Here is a 20,067-nt window from a genome sequence, read left to right as displayed (position 1 = left end):
TGCGAACATGCCGCCACAATGTGCAGCATTCTTCAATCTGTAAATGTTCCATGTTGATCCAGCTAAAAATACATAGAAAACACAACATTCCCCTTCCTGGGCTTCGGCTTGTCAAATTTAACCAAGATTTAAAAATTACGTGATAGTTTTGCCTAGAGCAATATATCACTGTTACCCTCCAAGAAAGCCATAAGCAACTGGAGATTTTGCAAATTTTTTGTGCCAGTGTGGGTGTTTCAATAAGTCTGGGCAAAGAATCTTGCAACATATTGAGTCGGTAATTTAGGACTAAAGTCATTGAGATTTTAAAAAGCATTATCAATTTCAAACTTTCTTATGAACGTTTTCAAACTCCGCATTCATCGTCAGTTTAGAAAGAATACAAAATGCTAAAATAAAAAGCCAGAAAATAAAATGCAATTCACTAAAATCACTCATTCAGGGAAATTTAAAACGAATTTTTACATATCTAAAGTCGTATCTACAAAATTTGACATCTGAGTAAAAAAACATTTTTGAATTGATGTAGCAGATGCATATCGACTGTTTATTCAAAGAAGCCTACATTAATTACCTTAAAATTACTCTGGTTTAGTTCAATTGTATAGTTGAAAATTTCGTTTTATATCGTGTTCTTCTTTAAAGTTAGAATTTTATATCCAAACTAAGCTTTCAGTGTCAATTCTCGTGTTCGGTATTCGTCGCGCGTATTGATGGCTTGTTTCAGAGTTCTTACTTAGAGCGCCTGTGATGTAACACAATTAGATTGGTTGCTGTAGCGGTCTAATATCTTCCACTGGAAAGCTGATTTATCACCGTTGCACTCAATTGCATGTACTCCCATCGTTGAGTCCGCCTTGGCAACCCTGGTGGTAACATGCTCTGCAACCCTTGTAGTAATATGTCGGCATGTATGCCCTACATAGATAGATTTGCATCCATTACAAGTCAATTCATAGACCACATGGGATTTGAGATCTTTTTCAAAGCTAGACTTAAGGCTAGGTAAACAGCTCTTATGTTTCCGAGTGGTGAAAATTGTCTGTACAGGATGAGTTTTGTTCAGCTTCGTAACAAATTCGCTAGAGATGTTGCCTCTGTACTGTATTGCAAATTGTTGTTTCTCAGTATTTTTCTGCTGTTTTACGCTAACACCCGCGTTATACTCTTTTCTTTTTGCTTTGGTTCGCAGCTGGTTAATTGTATACTTGACAATATTCCCTACGCAGTGCCTAAGATATTGAACACTTCGAATTTTGTTCTTTTTTTGTCAATGCTTCATGGAACGCTTCCCAACTGCTGGTGGCTCGATACAGGCGATGTATTGTTCCATGTATTATGCTTTTTTTCATTATTTGAGAATTGTTCCAGTATCTGATGATTTTTGATGCCATGTGCAGAAAATTGTCCCCTTTGGTTTTACGTTATTTGACATGTCCGGAAACGGCAAAATGTTTTCGTTTTTTGTGGTTTCTAATGTAAAATGGAGATTTGGATGAAGGTTATTGTCAGCATCCAACAGCTCTTTTGTGTCACCTCTAACTTTTCTCACAATATTGTTGACAAATCTTAGAAGAAATTTGGTTTCGGACGATTGGTTAATGTCAGTCTTGTCATTTTCACGGCAGATTGAGCACATCCTGACCTGGATTTCCATATTATCATGTTCTGCGTTATTGATTGATGCGTCCTTGGCAGTGATTTTGGCTAACCTTTGGATGAAATTGTGGGAGCCACATTTAAAATTACAGACACCTGAATGCAAAACCAACACACAATTTAGCACTTGTCGCAATTGCCAACACCGTGTGACAGCAAGTTTCAAAAGTGTTGGATGTGAACTTTGCAATAGATTGCTCCACGCTAAATGTCAGCAAATTAGTAACACAGAATATGATAGCATGGAGAACCAGTTCTGCATGTGCTCATTCTGCCGTGAAAATGATAAGAATGACATTAACCATTCGTCCGAAACCAATTTTTTTCTAAGATATGTCAAAAATATTGTAAGAACAGTTAGAGGTGACACAAAAGAGCTTTTAGATGAGGGCAATAACCTCCATCCAAATCTTCAACTTACATTAGAAACAACGGATGACAAAAACAGTTTGCCATTTCTGGACATATCAAATAACGTAAAACCGGAGGGGAACATTTTTTGCACATGGTGTCAAAAACCTTCAGTTACTGGAACAATTCTGAACTATCGTAGCTGTGCACCCCTTCAAAATAAAAAAAGCATAATACAGGTAAGAAAACACCGCCGGTTCCGAGCCACCAGCAATTGGGAAGCGTTCCATGAAAAGTATTGACAAAAATGAACAAATTGGGGAAATAATCAGTATCCTAGTCATTGGGTAGGGAATATTGTCAAGGATACAATTAACCAGCTGCAAACGAAAGCTTAAAGAAAAGGATATAACGCGGGTGTAAGGGTAAAACAGCAGAAAAATACTGAGAAACAACAATCTGCATTAAAGTAGAGGCAACATATCCATTGAATTTGTTACGAAACTCAACAAAATTCATCCTTTACAGACAATTTTTACGACGCTGAAACTTAAGAGCTGTTTACCTAGTCTCAAGTCTAGCTTTGAGAAAGACCTCAAATCCCATGCGGTTTAGGAACTCACTTGTAAGGGATGCAAAACCATCTATATAGGGCAAACATGCCGATATATTACAACAAGGGTTGCAGAGCATGCCAAGGCGAACTCAACGATGGCAATACATGCAATTGAGTGCAACGGTGATAAATCACTTTTCCACTGGAAGATTTCAGAGCACTACAGCAACCAGGGTAAGTTAGTGACAACAGAGGCGCTCCATATAAGAAAATTGAAACCAGCCATCAACACGCGCGACAAATACAGAACACGAGAATTGACACTGAAAGCTTAGTTTGCAGATAAAAGTCCAGCTTGAAAGAAAGACAAAATATAAAACAAAAATTTCAACTTTACAATTGAACAAAACCAAAGTAAGTTTAAGGTAATTAATGTAGTTTTTTAATAAAAAAACATGTCGATATGCATCTGCTACGTCAAATCAAAAATGTACGTTTACTCAGATGTAAAATGTTGTAGATACGACTTTAGATGTGTAAAAAATCGTCTTAAATTTCCCTGAATGAGTGATTTTATTGATTTGCATTTTGTTTTCTGGTTTTTAATTTTAACATTTTTATTGTTTATAACCTGACGATGAAGACAGAGTTCGAAAACGTTCGTAAGAAATTTTTACATTGATAATGCTTTTTAAAATCTCAATGACTTTAGTCCTAAATTACCGACTCAATATGTTGCAAGATTCTTTGCAAAGACTTATTGAAATACCCACACTGGCACAAAAAATTTGCAAAGTCTCCAGTTGCTTATGGCTCTCTTGGAGGGTAACAGTTATATATTGCTCTACGCAAAACTATCACGTAATTTTGATATACTGATTAATGTTGACATATCACGCCAAAATTCCAGTGTTTGCTCCTTCTGTGCAGTAAAAAGAAACTTGTTTTGATCAAATGCAACAGTAACTATGAGAAGCAACTAAGTAGCGGAAAAAAAGAAAAACAAAGAAAACCTTGGGACGTACACTGCCAGGAAACGGCGATAAGATCGACAGAGTTCAAAGAAATTTGTCACCGACGGGCAAACTTCATAATACTGAAAAAAGCAAAGCGGGGCAAAAAATTCGTCGAATACTTTGATAAATCTGAAACAGTATGCAGGAAGGGGCATCTCTGAAGAACGTTCATTGACGATTGCCAGTATCTTCCCCCACCTAGTTCTCCCTTGCGTGAAATTCACCAACGACGGGTCGGTTAACGAGACAGATGCTTACAATTATTGTGCCAAGGACTATCTTTTTCTAAAAATTAGAGCTCTGCAGTATAAACTGCGTAAGAGTCCTATACACGGAACAATCGATGAAGTGAAACAGTTCAACAACTTGGAACAACATGAAAACCGGAATAATTTTTAACGCTATCAAGTGGCTCAGTTTCTGTGTAACTTCTGTAACTAACATGAACCGATAACATTAAGAAAATTTACAACTTTGTCTAGCTTTGACCAATTTGACCAAGTCTAGCTTCAATAAAGACCTCAAATCCCACTTGGTTTATGAACTCACTTGTAATGGATGCAATTCCATCTATGTAGGGCAGACATACCGACATAAAACCACAAGGGTTGACGAAATGTTACCACAAGGGTTTCCATGGGGGACTCAACGATGGGAATACATGCAATTGAGTGCAGCGGTGATAAATCAGCTTTCCAGTGGAAGATATTAGACCACTACAGCAACCAGTCTAAGTTAGTGACACCAGAGGCGCTCTATATAAGAACATTGAAACCAGCCATCAACACGGGCGGCGAATACAGAACACGAGAATTGACACTGAAAGCTTAGTTTGGAGAAAAAATTCCAACTAGAAAGAAAGACACGATATGAAACGAAAATTTCAACTTTACAATTGATTAAAACCAAAATAAATTTCAGGTAAATAATGTAGGTTCTTTAATAAAAACATATCGATATGCATCTGCTACATCAAATCGAAAATGTTTTTTTTTCAGATGTAAAATTGTGTAGATACAACTGAAGATATATAAAAATTCGTTTTGAATTTCCCTTAATGAGTGATTTTAGTGAGCTGAATTTTTTCCGGTTTTTAATTTTAGCATTTTGTATTGTTCATAACCTGACGAAGAACTCAGAGTTCGAAAAGGTTCATAAGAAATTTTTAAATTGACATTGCTTTTTAAAATCTCAATGACTTAAGTCCTAAACTCACGACACAGTATAATACCAGAATCTTTGCAAAGACTAATTGAAATACTCACACTGGCGCAAAATTTGTGCAAAATCTCCAGCTGCTCATGGCTTTCCTGGATGGTAACAGTGATATATTGCTCTCGGCAAAATTACCACGTAATTCTGATATTAAAGTTGAATTATCACGCCAAAATTCAAGTGTTTATTCCTGTGGTGCAGTAAATAGAAACTTCTTTTGATCAAATGCAGCAGTAACTATGAGAAGCAACTAAGTAGCAGAAAAAAGAGAAAGTTTACGAAACATTTGGGCATACACTGCCAGGAAACGGCGATAAAATTGACAGAGTTCAAAGAAATCTGTCACTGGCGAGCAAACTTCTTAGTACTAAAAAAAACAAAGCGGGGCAAAAAATTCGTCGAATACTTTGTTAAATCTGAAACAGTGTGCAGGAAGGGGCATCCCTGAAGAACGTTCATTGAAGTTTGCCAGTAACTTCCCCCACCTAGTTCTGCCTTGCGTGAAATTGACCAACGAGGGGTCGGTTACCGAGACAGACGCTTACAGTTATTGTGCCAAGGCCGCTTCGACTATCTTTTTCTAAAAAGTAGAGCTCTGCAGTATAAACTGCGTAAGAGTCCTATACACGGAACAATCGATGAAGTGAAACAGTTCAACAACTTGGAACAACATGAAAACCGGAATAATTTCGAATGCCATCAAGTGTCTCAGTTTCTGAGTAACTTCTGTAACTAACATGGACCGGTATAATTAAAACAGACCAATGTGTTACAATTACAAAATTAATCGTTCACAACGGTCCATTAACGGTTCATTGTAGCTTCCCCAACTGGAAAATTGGAAAGCGTAGTAAAACTCCTAGACGATTTTCAATGAAATCGAATATTCCAAATACATCTGCAGCCCAGATACATTGAAAAATTTTAAGTTTTTTGTTAATATGAACACAGCAATATGAACATTTTCATAAAAATTTGAAATTTGAATGTAGATCTAAACAAGAAGTTGCAGTACAAGTTTATTTGCTAAAAACCTAAATTCTAACTTTGTGTTAGTTCAGTTTTAATATTTCCACAAAAACAGGGAGGTATCCAGAAGATTGTGAAGATGAGAACTTAGCCGCCCAATTCGAAGAATTCACAACAAAATATAGAACGATATCACAGAAATCGTAATCAAGTTGAGCTTGGAACTCTTATATTCTTATGGCAATTATTCATAGAAGGACAGCGATACAGAAAACTGATCTTTGCTTTGCAGAACGCAGTTCAACATTCTAGTCCTTTTTGAAAGACAGGATTAAACGAAAGGCCCGATTTTAGGATCAGTTATTCTTTCAAATAAATTAAAAATCTATTACCAAACAATGCAACCCTTAATGCAAAGCAGCTATTCTTTATGGGCTTTTGATCTTTTTTCCTTAAAGTTTTTCGTATCTCGAGCACTTTTCTAGAAATTTGTGCTCACCGACCATTAATAATGGTCTTCAGTTTTGTTTCTCGAATCTATTTAAATACTAATTAGTGATATCAAATAGATACGAGACTTTGGCTTAATTTAGGTACTTATGTTCCCGCTTTCTTCTGAATACCTTAGCATTCTCAATTCATGATTTAAAAATGCAGCTGCATTCAGTCAGATTTCTTGATAGAGCTGAATGCATTTCAATTACATAGTTGAACTCATATAGAGTATTGTTCTTTAAGTCCATTTTGCCTTTCTCGAGATATCCCATGAAAACTAGCTTCTAATAGCTGCAATATCCTATATACAACCGTTTCGATAATAGTTTTTCTGACTTTTTGTTTCGTTTTGATATCTGGACGGATATTGAGAACTCCACAGCTTGATCCATTAAAATCAAAACATCAATAATTCTTACTTCAATAATTTTAGTCCTAATTTCTTAACCCAGCAAGCTCGGTATGAAAGGACGCACTGCTATGGAAGATGCTGAAGAAGGATGAACCGACTAAGTATTTCCGCTGGATACAAGCATAGCTGGAAAATAGAATTTTGAGTCAATAGGAGCATGGCCGCCAATTTGGTTCATTTTTTTGGCAATGGAATTAGTGAAAGGAAAACCTTCCAGCAGGGGGTGCCACAGGGATCCTTCATTTCACCCATTCTGTTTCTGATTTTCATAGACGACTCAGAGGAACAGATCGATGGTGAAACCCTCCTTTCAATGTTTGCGGACGATGTAGTGATAAGTGCAACTAGGAGAACCCTAGAAGAAAGAAGAAGGGACGTTCAAGCTGCACTAGACGCCATAGCCTGCTGGAGCAAACAGGGGCACCTGACAATATCGGAAGCGAAGTTCGAAGCTACCTTCTTCACAACTTTTGGCCCCGAGATGAGTTGGACACCCTCATTCCAGATAAATGGAAAAGAAATAGCTACCCCGAAACCATCATCTTCCTGGGGATTACGTATGGCAAACAGGTAATCTTTTAGGCACACGCTGAGGATGTTGCGAAGCAGATGAAGTTTAAATTAAACATTTTCGCCCGATTGTCGGGAACGGTTTGGGGTGACGATAGGAGAACGCTGAGAAGCACCCAAGTGGTCACGGGAAGAGCTACTGCTAAATACGCTGCTGCAGCATGGCACTCATGGATGTCTAGCACGATCCTGTAGAAACTGGAAGCCGCATAGAAAAACGCAAGCAGGATTTCTGATCTTCTGGAAACAACACCGAAAGACGCCTTGCAGCTGGCAATTACAGCATACGAAAAGTCTTTGCGCCTGAACACGCCCAATCTAAGATTCAAAATTGCCTCCCATGGAACAAAACGAAAATCAAAGAAACCAGACTGGAGGAACAACCCAAAACCAGTGTGGAACGAGATCTTCACTGAAAGTAATCTTTGGTCTTTTCCCCAAATTCCGCGCCTCAGAAACAACCAGTTTAAGTATGGACACGGATGGTGCCAACTACTAAAGAAGCTGACAAAGACGAACAAAAAATGAGAGCCATTAAGTTCTTGGACAACCTCGATACACGATTTTTCGTCTTCACAGACGGGTACGCAGTAAACGGCAGAAGCGACGATGGAGCCGGCAGTTTCATCGAGAAGAAAGGTGAAACAATCTCGCTCGCGGCAAGAGAGCCTTGCGCAATTTACCCAGCAGAAATCATAGCTCAAGGAAGCCCTGCATTACCTGATTACAAATGAACTTACCAAGGCAAGAATTGTGACCAACTCGCTGCCTCTTGTTCAGAGACCACCAAAATTAGAAAATACGAAACAGTGGAACAGCTGAACCGAAAAAGAGGTCTTGGAAACCCTCGTTGAACTAAGAGACTCAATGAAGGACCCATTGGAAATAGTGTGCTGCCCCACCAATTGTGGTGTAGATAGAAATGAAACTGCCGAGAAGTCTGCAGCAGAGTACTGCCATCTACCCCAAGCAGAAGTAGAAAAGCCCTTCGACTGCTAAGAATGTGATCGAAGGATAATTTAAATGGAGGCGTTTACAAGCTCATGATAACGCTGCCACGTATCTTGACAAAGACGGGGCTGAGATATAACCTAGAGACAAGAAACTCATCCGCCGAGAACAAACGACACTCTCCAGATTAGGAAGTAAGAAGTGGTCATCAACCAGAGGTAAGAGGCTTGAGAGCCAAACTAGACTTCTGGATGCAGCAAACAGCGGCTGCCGACTCTGAAAACTTGCAGAATAGACAAAATAGACGGTCCAAAACATAATGATTGATTGCCCAGCAATGAGACACTCCTACCCGAACAACTGGAGTTTTGCGTGTCTGAGAAAGGACCCAGATGAAGCATTGAAAATTCTCAGAAAATGGTAAGAAAAAATAGAAAAGATCCCGCCTGAAGCAGAAAATCGGGATCCGAGGACTGTGTAACACAAACAAACTTCCATTATGGTACCAGATTCTTTTGAAAAATTTATTGAAATGCAGCACTAGGTGAAAATATTCGCAATAAAAGCTCCAGTGTCTTATGGTTTTCTTGGAGGGTTGGAGTGATATAGTGCTCTCGACACAATTATCATGTAATTCTGATATTAAAGTGGTCATGTCACGCCAAAATTCCAGTGTTTTTTCCTGCTGTGCAATAAATAGATTTAGGCACACGCTGAGGATGTTGCGAAGCAGATGAAATTTAAGTTAAACATTTTTTCCCGATTGTCGGGAACGGTTTGGGGTCACGATAGGAGAGCACTGAGAAGCACCCAAGTAGTCAGGGGAAGAGCTACAGCTAAATACGCTGCTGCAGCATGGCACTCATGGATGTCTAGCACAATTCTGTAGAAACTGGAATCCGCATAGAGAAACGCAGGCAGGATTTGTGGTCTTCTGGAAACAACACCGAAAAAACGCCTTTCTAATGGAATGTGATCTTTCTCCCATGAAGACGAGTTCCATGCAGCTGGCAATGACAGCATACGAAAAGTCTTTATGCCTGAATACGCCCAATCCAACATTCAAAGTTTCCTCCCAAGGAACAAAACGAAAATCAAAGAAGCCAGACTAGATGAACAACCCAAAACGCTGCTGTGATAACGCTGCTGTCTATCTTGACAAAGACGGGGCTGAGATATAACCTGGAGACAAGAACCTCATCCGCCGAGAACAAACGACAATCTCCGGATTAAGAAGTAAGAAGTGGTCGTCAACCAGAAGTAAGAGGCTTGAGAGCCAAACTAGACTTCTGGATGAAGCAGACAGCGGCTGCCGGCTCTGAAAACTTGCAGAATAGACAAAATAGACGGTCCAAAACATAATGATTGATTGCCCAGCAATGAGACACTCCTACCCGAACAACTGGAGTTTTGCGTGTCTGAGAAAGGACCCAGATGAAGCATTGAAAATTCTCAGAAAATGGTAAGAAAAAATAGAAAAGATCCCGCCTGAAGCAGAAAATCGGGATCCGAGGACTGTGTAACACAAACAAACTTCCATTATGGTACCAGATTCTTTTGAAAAATTTATTGAAATGCAGCACTAGGTGAAAATATTCGCAATAAAAGCTCCAGTGTCTTATGGTTTTCTTGGAGGGTTGGAGTGATATAGTGCTCTCGACACAATTATCATGTAATTCTGATATTAAAGTAGTCATGTCACGCTAAAATTCCAGTGTTTTTTCCTGCTGTGCAATAAATAGAAATATATTTTGATCAAATGCAGCATTAACTAAGAGAACCTTCAGATACTGATATTAGTAATTCAAGAAATTGTCTGTTTCTATTTTAGGAAAGAGCAAATTTGCATCCAAACCCTCCTTCACAAAAAATACGTAATTTAAAGCAGCCAGATTATTTTTCAGGTAGGAAACGTATTTTTAATCGCGTTCGATTGCAATCACAACGACTAATTGAACTCTTAGGGACTCAACTTTATCTAAAGTATCAATAGTGTTGTTTGCTATTTAATGAGCAATTTTAAGAAGTACAATATTTTTCTAAGATTAAATTGAGAGCCGCTTGTTAACAACTCTCACGACTTACCATTAGAATGAAACCAAAAAAAAATTGAAATTGCGCTCAGGCCAGAATTCAGGCTCCATAGGCAACAAAGATGATATGGAAATTACAAAAAAGTCTCAATTGAGTAAACAGGCGTTGTATCGATAAAGATTATTCACCCTAACCTACTTGATATGTACATTGTTTTGAAGCCAAACTAAGTCTCAAAGCAGATTCAAGCTACGTGTTGATTGAATGCGTTGACAAAAAAAAACAAAAAAGTGAAGAGCTATAAAGAAATTGCATGTGCGTTATAAGCAAAAGGTCGAAAAATTGAGCTCAGCAAGAAACATGCAACAATGGCGATGACAATGCATGACGATGGAGTTATCATTGCAGATATATGATTTGTATTTGTTCATTTGGTGCCTCCTAAATTTCTTGAGAAACAATTTGCTGATGAAGAGTTATTTTTATCTCATCACAGAAGAACTGCCCACCCAAAAAAAGTTTCATGAGCCTTCCAACTTTATACGTTCTCTTGTGTTTAATTTCGGGGATAACAAGAAAACGAGGAACAGAAATTTGCTCTCAGAGGAAATTCCACACTGCTCATCATATATATCACAGGCAAGAGAATATTAAGTTCGTATTCCCATTTGTTACTGTTTTTTTTCTTCCTCTCATTAGATTATGCAAACGTTTTTCAATTTCTTCAGGGTCGAGTTTTTGTTGACAGCTGTTGTTAAACAGGTTCGTTTTTTCATTGAACATCTTTTTGATAGATTTCACAAAACTGAAGTTATTTTCTGACTCCTACTTAAACCAGTGTTCGTTTCAACCCACCTTTGGTTTTTGTGGAACATTTTTGCATTAAAAAGTACTTGTATTATGGCATTTTTGACATTTTTCTAAACAATTTTATTTAAAAATTATATATTAAAAAGGAAAATAAACAAAAATATCTAAAAATTCAAGGATAATTCAAATGTTCTCATGAACAAGTCAAGTTGAAAAATTTCGTTTTTTGCCAACGCATTTAATGTAATCAGATGTGACTGAATATCTGCATAAAACAGCCCATCTAAAAGAGGTTTCATGAGCCATCTGTTCAAAGGCAGACAACTTTTTTTGTTCCTATGTTAGAAACAGAAAAACAAATGAATTACTATTATCAGTATCTGTAAATTCCTTTAAATACTGCTGTATTTGATCAAAAGAAGTTTCTATTTATTGCGCAGCAGGAAAAATACTGTAATTTAGGTGCGATATGACAACTTAAATATCAGAATTTCTTGGTAATTGTGTCGAGAGCAATATCTCTTTTACCCTCCAAGAACGTTAAAAGCAACTGGAGGTTTGTTGTGCTATTGCAGGATTTCACAAGATCTGTAAAAGTTTGGTAAGAAACTGTTGCCCACACACAAAGCCTCAAGAAAATAGGTAAAGAAGAATATTTTTTAAAGCAACAAATAGCTCTAAATGATGATGAGGATGATGATGATGACGATGACATATTTGATGAGACATCTGTTTATTGTTATTTTCCTGCTCTGCTTCGATTTTGCGTTTGTTTTTCAATTTGTTCAGAATGTATTTTTTGTTGACAGCTTTTCTTTGGAACAAAATTTTTTTTGTTTTTTATTCAAAGAACACTTTTTTGACAGATTACACCAAGCTGGAGTTTTTTCTGACCCCTACTTAACGCAGCTTTTATTTTAAACCACTATGATTTTTGTGGAACACTTATGTTTTAACGTATTTGTTTCTTGAAACTTTTTGCGAGGGTAACGGTGAATATATTGCTCTCGATATAATTACGATGCAATTCTGATATTAATGCTGCCATATCACTCCTAAATTCTCGGATTTTTTCCTATTGTTAAAAAAATTTCTTTTGATCAATCGTAGCGCTAACTAGGAGAACTTCCAGATAGTGATAGAAGTAAAAAAAAAGCAGTCAGCCTCCAAACAGTCCTTCCCAAAGAATACGTCACATGACAACCTTAATAACAAAATTGCTTGGTAATGATGTCGAGAGAAACAAATTTCATATGCAAGTTTATCTCTTTGGTAATTGGAAGTTCTCTTAATTACTGCTGCATTTAATCACAAAAAATTTCTATTTATTGCACAGCAGTAAAAAGCACTGTAATTTAGGCGTGATTTGACAACTTCAATTTAACAATTACATATTAATTGTGTCGAGAACAATATATCACTGTTACCCTCCAAATACACCATAAGCAACTGGAGCTTTAATGCAAGTATTTTTTGCCAGTGCAGCATTTCAAAAAGTCTGTACAAAAGTGGTAAGAAACTGTTACCCACCAAAAAAAACCTCAACAAAAAAGTAAAAAAGAATACTTTTTAAACAACAGATGGCTCACAAACAGATGGCTCATAAAACCTCTGTAATGAGTCATCTCTGTCTTGTACTTTTCTTGCTCTGCTTTGATTTTGCGTATGTTTTTCAGTTTATTCAGTGTCGAGGTTTTGTTGACAAATGTGTTTTTGAACAGGCTATTTTTTTTTGTTTTATTAAGCATCTGCTCTATAGATTGATTACACAAACTTTGGTTAATTTCTCACTCCTGCTCAAAACACCGCTCATTTTAAACCATCTTTAACTTTTGTTGAAAATTTTTGCTTAAAAAATTATTTTATTTTACATTTTTTTGAAATTTTGTTGGAGGGTAACAATGATATTTCGCTTTTGACACAAATTAACATGCAATTTTGATATTAAAGCTGTCATAGCACTCCTGAATTCCAGTGTATTTTCTTGCTTTACAACAAAAAGAAACTTCCTTTGATCAAACGCAGCAGTAACTAAGAACACTTCCAGATGCTAATATTATTAATTTTTGAAATTTTTTGTTCTTATTATAGAAGCGAGAAACCAATCTGCCTCCAAAGCCTTCTTTCCCAAAATACGTAAGAGAAATTGGCCTTATTAGCTGTATTTTTCAGACGATGAAAATAAAAACAATGTGAGGAAATAGAAAAATTTTTGCATTAGAGTTAGACGTAAAATGTCAGGAAATTGAAGTCGGCAAAAAACATGCAACAATAGCCATAACAAGGCATGACGATAGATTAATTAGTGAAGACGTTTGATTTGTTTTGTTCATTTGGTGCATCTTAAATGATTAAGAAACAAATTGCTGATGAACAGGTAGTTTATCCCGTCATAGAGGAGTTGCTCACCAGAAATAGGTTTCATGAGCCATCTTTTCAAATTCCGTTTTATGTTTTCTCTTAAGCTTAATTTCACGAAGTCTTAAAAAAACGAGGAACAGAAATTTGCATTGAAAAGTAAGTTGTAGACATTGCAGGCTTAATCTTTTCAACTTCACAGTGCAATCCTCATTGCTTATAATAAAGTACAGGCAAGATTTGATTAGGTTCCTATTCCCAGTTTTTGAAATGCGCCTCTCTTCCTCTACATAGAATTTGAGTTTGTTTTTCAAAAGGTTCAGTGTCCAGTTTCTTTGACAACTCTTCTTTAGAACAAGCGATTTTTTGTTTCAGTGAACGTATTTTTCGATAGATTACACAAAATTGGACTTAAATTCTCAATCCTACTTAAACCAGTGTTCATTTAGTCCAACTCTAGTTTTCGTGGAACACTTTTGCGTTAAGAGTACTTGTTTTTGACATTGTTGACATTCAACTGAACAATTTTTCAATAAAGAATAATTCTTACAAAAAAGGCTACACAGATATTTAATAAATCGAGGCTAATTCAAATGTTCTCATGATCAAAGAAATTTCAAAAACTTCGTTATCTGCCAACGCATTTTTTGTCATCAGAACTAACTGAATATCTGTACAAAATTGCCCACCTAAAAGTGTTTCATGAGCCATCTGTTCAAAGGCAGATTGCTTCTTTTTGTTCCTATGTTAGAAACAGAAAAACACATGTATTACTATTATCAGTATCTGGAAATACCTTTAAAAACGGCTGCATTTAATCAATAGAAGTTTCCATTTATTACACAGCAGGAAAAATACTGTAATTTAGGTGCGATATGACAACTTAAATATCAGAATTTCTTGGTAATTGTGTCGAGAGCAATATCTCTATTACCCTCCAAGAACGTTGTGATACGTATGGATACCTATTATATATCGAAACTCCTATGTGTACTAAATTACTTATCCTCTATATCTATAATTATATCATGCGTTTTATAACTAAAAGTTATGACTTCTATTTATTCACCTATATTAATATTCCTGTAAGTCTACTAAATTATTTCATATTTTGTTCATACTAGTTTATCATAAGTAATCATAATTTCATTTAGTTATCTGAATTCAAGTTACTCTGAAAACGCTCTTCATAATCTTAAGCTAGACTTAACAACGGATTCGCGCCGCGTTTCCAATAATCAGAATTCGTATTACACAAGTAGTTGTGTATTCGCCTAGCAATTCCTATCGTAATCTCAACACAAGTATTCGCAACGCGAATCCTAAGGTATTCAATACGATTAAGTATAACATGGCGCAATCAGCGACAAAGGACAGCGGCAAATCCCCACTTGGAATTCAACCCTTTTGGGAAAAGGCAACACTAGAACCCCCAATTCGCTGGGAGCTTTGGAGAATACAATTGAAACTCGCAATTCTCGCCCGAGAAGGAATTGAAGTGGATCTCCTCTTATTGGACCCCCCAGACCATGTCCTCTTACCTCCTGAACCAGCATATGAAGATGCAGTTGACAACCCGACGGCACAATCAGAGCGAGACCGACGTACCCGCAATGAACAAGCAAAAACAGCGTGGAAGAATCAATGTCAACGAGTTACAGCAGTTGGTATACTTTGCGGTGATAAACCGTGGAAGTTATGTGATCGGAAAGCATCCTCTTTGATGTACTTGAGCTTAGGCATGGAAGGTCGGCGCGTATTCAACTCAAAGAATTCGACCATCAATCTTGAAACAATTTCAACGAAAGATCTTTGGGATATTCTCAATACAACCTTCATTCGGATCCACAATATAACCTTCGATAGACACCTCTTCCTCACCCGAAAACAGCAAAAGGGAGAACCTATTGAGAAGTTCTATGGACATCTCAAAGAACTTTCGGAAAACTGTGACCTTGGAGATAAAGGAGACACAATCATCCGGGACGTCTTTATCGCAAACATGAAAAATGAAGACATTCAAAAGGAGCTCCTTAAAGAAACAGTAGACCCGGAAAAAGCATTGGCAATAGCGATCAATATCGAGATGGGTACGCTCAACCAATTAAAAATGAATGCAAGTAAAACCGAGTCACATGCAACTGTTAACCAAGTACAACGGATGCGCATCGCAAATGCTACCCCTTTCTCCAATATGAATACAACAGCACGGAAAAAGCCAACAACCTGTCATTTCTGTGGATCCAATTGGACCTCTGACCACCGAAATAAATGTCCCGCTCGGGGAAAAAGATGCAATAACTGTGGTATTGAGAACCACTTCGCAAAAGTTTGCCGAAAACCTAAAGATCCCAATTCCTACCCAAAACCTAAACTGCGGGTCAATAACGTAGAAAAGGACGATCAAAATGAAGATGTCAATCAGATTTCGGCTAATTTTGATCCTGATTTGGAATCAAACTATTCTTCAGATGAAGATAATTGTGTAGCAGCAGTATCTTCAACAGATTCCACAACTTCAGTGGATGCAATCAATCTTCCTGTAATCCTTGGTAAAACATCAACAAATGTTTTGGTGGATTCGGGCAGCGTATGCACAATAATAAACGAATCCTTGGTAAACTCCATCATTTCCCATGATTCAAAATCGAAGTGGATACGCGAAGCGAATCCTAAACAATTGAAAACATTTTCAAACGAACCTATTCATACGGTGGGCATTCTTCAAACTTCCATTCAAAGCAGTAATTGGTACGCAAATCCAATAGAAATTCAAGTAGTGGCAGACGGACATCGTTCTCTATTGGGTAGAGATTTGTTTCCAGCTCTTGGACTCTCAATACATCAATCAAGTAACAATGTAACAATTAATCAGGTAGATCAAGAATATTGCCCAATCAAAAAACAGATTGCTATTGATTATCCCGATCTAATCTCCAGAATTGGTAAGTCCAAAGTACATACAGTTCGTTCAAAATTCCACAAACACTATACTCCATCCCACCAAAAGGGCCGTCGTGTTCCTATAAATTTACTAGACAAAGTATCTGCTGAGCTCAAGAAACTTTCTGAACAAGGACACATCGAAAAATTACAAGAATGTTCGGATAAAAACTACATTTCCCCCATTCTAATCACGGTCAAAAAGGACAAATCTGTAAAGTTAGCTCTTGATTCAAAAATATTAAATAAAGCGATCCACAAAAACAAGTACCAAATGCCAAATATAGATAGTCTTATCGATTCAATCTCACAACATATTAATAATTCAAACCTAGGAGATCATGTCTACTTTTCAACGATTGATTTAAAATATGCCTATAGTCAATTAAAACTGCATCCGGATACCGCACGTCATTGCAATTTTAATATCATTTGCGGCGATGCAACTGGCACATATCGTTTTAAAACGGGATTTTATGGCCTTACGGATATGCCGGCTGAGTTTCAAAAGGCAATGGATTACACATTGGTTGGACTAACTAACACATACTGTTTTCTGGATGACATAATTGTAGTTAGCAAAGGTACCAAGGAATCGCACCTCAAATACTTGTACAAATGTCTCCAAAAACTCGAATCCGATAACCTTCGAATTATTTTGAGTAAATGTCATTTCGCAAAACATCAAATAAATTGGCTTGGCTTCACATTCTCACAAAGTGGTGTTAAACCTATAGAATCTAAAACAGCGGCAATTGCGGAAATCAAAGCTCCAAAAACATTGAAACAATTACGATCATTCTTAGGCAGTGTTCATCACTTAAGCAAATTTATACCCAATCTTGCCAAAATATGCCATCCTCTTCGGCCATTATTAAAGAAAAACGAAAAATTTATTTGGAATGAAACTCATCAATTACAATTTGAACACATCAAAACTGTTATTGCAAATGCTACGGAAAACACTCATTTTAATCCAACACTGGAAACGCGAATCAAATGCGATGCATCTCGCCAAAGTTTAGGCGCTGCGCTTGAACAATTAGATTGTGAAGGGTGGAAAACAGTAGCTTTTGCGTCTCGTTTTCTTAATAGCAACGAAGAACGCTATAGTATAAATGAACTCGAATTACTTGGGGTGGTGTGGGCCATTGAATATTTTAAATATTATTTATTTGGGAAGACTTTCACAGTTTTAACAGACCACAGAGCACTTCTTTCAGTTCTAAAATCACACCGTTCTAATAAATCCTACAACAGTAGATTAACACGATGGATTGATCGTTTGTTACCATTTGATTTTAACATCGAACATATTCCTGGTACCAGAATGGGTTTAGTTGATTATATTTCGCGTCAACCAAATCAAAACGCTAAAAGTGTCAATCAATACGATGAGGAATTCATGGTAGCAACAATTTCCCGTATTCGCGACGCAATTACACCTTTATTTAGTCACGCGAATAAAATTCCTTTCCAAAAGCGGCACATAACCAGTAATTATAACCAACAAGTAAACAAGACGCGCGTCCACGGTTGCAAACCTGCTAAAATTAGCACGAATAACTCAAATACCTCAATTAATCCACTCATTCCTCGAGCACAAGTAAACAATTACAATTCTGAATTCATTTCCAACTTTAATTGCCTTGCAAATCAATTGATTAAAAACACTACTGCATCCGCATCACGAATCCAGCCAAATAAATTTAATTGTAATTCAGCCGCAAAAACAGAAAATAAAGTGAACCACATAACAATGTCCGCAAAAGAAGTGCCTCAATCTAACCCCCCCAACCCCTACTACTGCTCCCAAAGTAACTTTCCGCACCCAATCAACCCCTATAGCGACAACCAGTACAAGCCCTAACATTCACACCCCAATTTCATCATCACCCGAAATACAAGACATTGAATTATCCAAAGAGGAAATTTTTGAAAGTAACTTAAACCAACTATTTACAAAATCCTTCTTAGCCGTCCTAACAAGTAAGGACGCAGTATTAAAAGAAATTAGAGATTGTGTCCTCCAAGACGACGAGAACCGCTGTAAGGAAGTTAGCCCCTATATACATTCGTTCTGGAAGGACCTTCACGTGAGGTCCGGTTGTTTGTGTGTGGATGAGCGCGTCGCCATACCTAATTCGATAAAGGACGCGGTACTGGAATCCATACACATGACCCACCCTGGTAGTTGGGGCATGATTTCATTATCTCAGTATGCATGGTGGCCATATATGCATAGAGAGATTCTCGCCAAAGCATCAGACTGCGGTCCGTGTACAGATATTGGTAAGAATTTGAAACCTATTATACCAAAATCTAAATGGTATCCTCACAAGGCTTGTCAAGAACCAAATGAAGAAATTTAAATTGACTTTGGGGGCCCGATAACAAATGATAAAGATAAAGATATTTACTTTCTGACATGTATAGATAGTTATTCAAAGTATCCAACAGCTCCAATTTTTGAACATGCAAATGGGACAAATGTGGTAAAATTTCTCCGCGATTATGCTTATACCCATGGAATCCCGCGAACAATCCGCCTAGATCAAGCTACTTGTTTAGTAGGTAAACAAGTTACAAACTATTGTAATGAAAATAACATTAACATTCTCGATGCGCCAGTCGGAGACCATAGAGCAATTGGATTAGTGGAGCGAATGGTACAGACAATTAAACGGCGGTTATCCTGTATGAAAACTGAAAATAAAGATTCATTTTCTACATCTAAAGCAATTAAACAGATAGTTTTGACTTACGAATAACAAGACAGAAAACAACACAGATAACTCCATTCGAAGCTCATTTTGGTCGTCTGGTGAATACTCCGTTGCGTAATAATTTTAAGTTCCTCCTGGCGGGCCGGTGGGCGCGCTTCGCCGCGATAACCGGCCCGCAATTTCCGGATTACATCCCACAGCGTATGAGAGGCATGGCAATGGACATCGGTCCGCTGAGGCCCGTACCCACTAGATCTCTAAAAATCGACGCAATTTTGTTTCTTTGGTGCATTGGAATACATCATGCACTATAATAATACGCGCAGTATTTATTGTAACGGCTAACAATGTATTATTTCTGATAGAGTACATAACTATTACATAACTTTGGCTTGCTTTTCTGTCGGCTTACTTTTACTTCGGCTTCCTTTGCGTTCGCCGATTAGGTCAATCTGACTTTACATACGGTCAATCAATTTAGAACTATGTGTATTGCCTCAGTAAAAATTAAACAATTAATGAGTAAGTTTCTAAATTGTCATAGCCAAGAGTATATGCTGCAGTGTCTGCATAAATTCCACTTCTACTGTAACTGAAAAAAATCTGATCATAGCAGTCGCCCTGTGCAGTATTTGCTCTCACAGAAACATCTGATTGAGTAGTCACCTACTGAACCCACCTAAAACATCATTTAGAACATGTAGGCTCAAGAAATCTAAAATGCCACAAACATGCAATACTAGATTTCAGAACGCCAGAAATTCCTACATGTATGATGCCGGAACGGTGACCTCTCAACAAACAGGCTAACCAAAATATGAAAGAATTTTCGACAAATCTGATAGATTGAGGAATTTGAAAACAATAACTTTTATGCGTTCAATTTGACATAGCCTAACCCAATTTTATCTAATATATTTTACGGCATCTGGAAATGCTTCAGCGGCTCGTGGAACTTGAGATGAATCTATCACAACCGAACGTGAGATCAGTTTGCCCCTA

General features: G+C 37.3%; 2 protein-coding genes across 2 annotated transcripts in view; both read right to left on the bottom strand.

Annotated features, from left to right (window-relative positions):
- The window catches only part of LOC142342481 (mitochondrial potassium channel ATP-binding subunit-like), a 230,834-nt gene that overhangs the window by 19,189 nt on the left and 191,578 nt on the right, over positions 1-20,067 (bottom strand). The window lies entirely within an intron of this gene.
- The window catches only part of LOC142351439 (histone-lysine N-methyltransferase SETDB1-B-like), a 123,364-nt gene continuing 122,834 nt past the window's right edge, over positions 19,538-20,067 (bottom strand). Inside the window, exon 18 of the mRNA XM_075403449.1 lies at positions 19,538-19,744. Coding sequence (XP_075259564.1) covers positions 19,673-19,744 — 72 coding nt within the window. The 3' untranslated portion in view covers positions 19,538-19,672. The remainder of the gene's footprint in view (positions 19,745-20,067) is intronic.

The sequence above is a fragment of the Convolutriloba macropyga genome, chromosome 1, assembly GCF_964194025.1.
Source record: "Convolutriloba macropyga chromosome 1, txConMacr16.3, whole genome shotgun sequence".
In the NCBI taxonomy this organism is placed as follows: domain Eukaryota; kingdom Metazoa; phylum Xenacoelomorpha; order Acoela; family Convolutidae; genus Convolutriloba; species Convolutriloba macropyga.
This window is presented reverse-complemented; position numbering and strand designations above follow the sequence as displayed.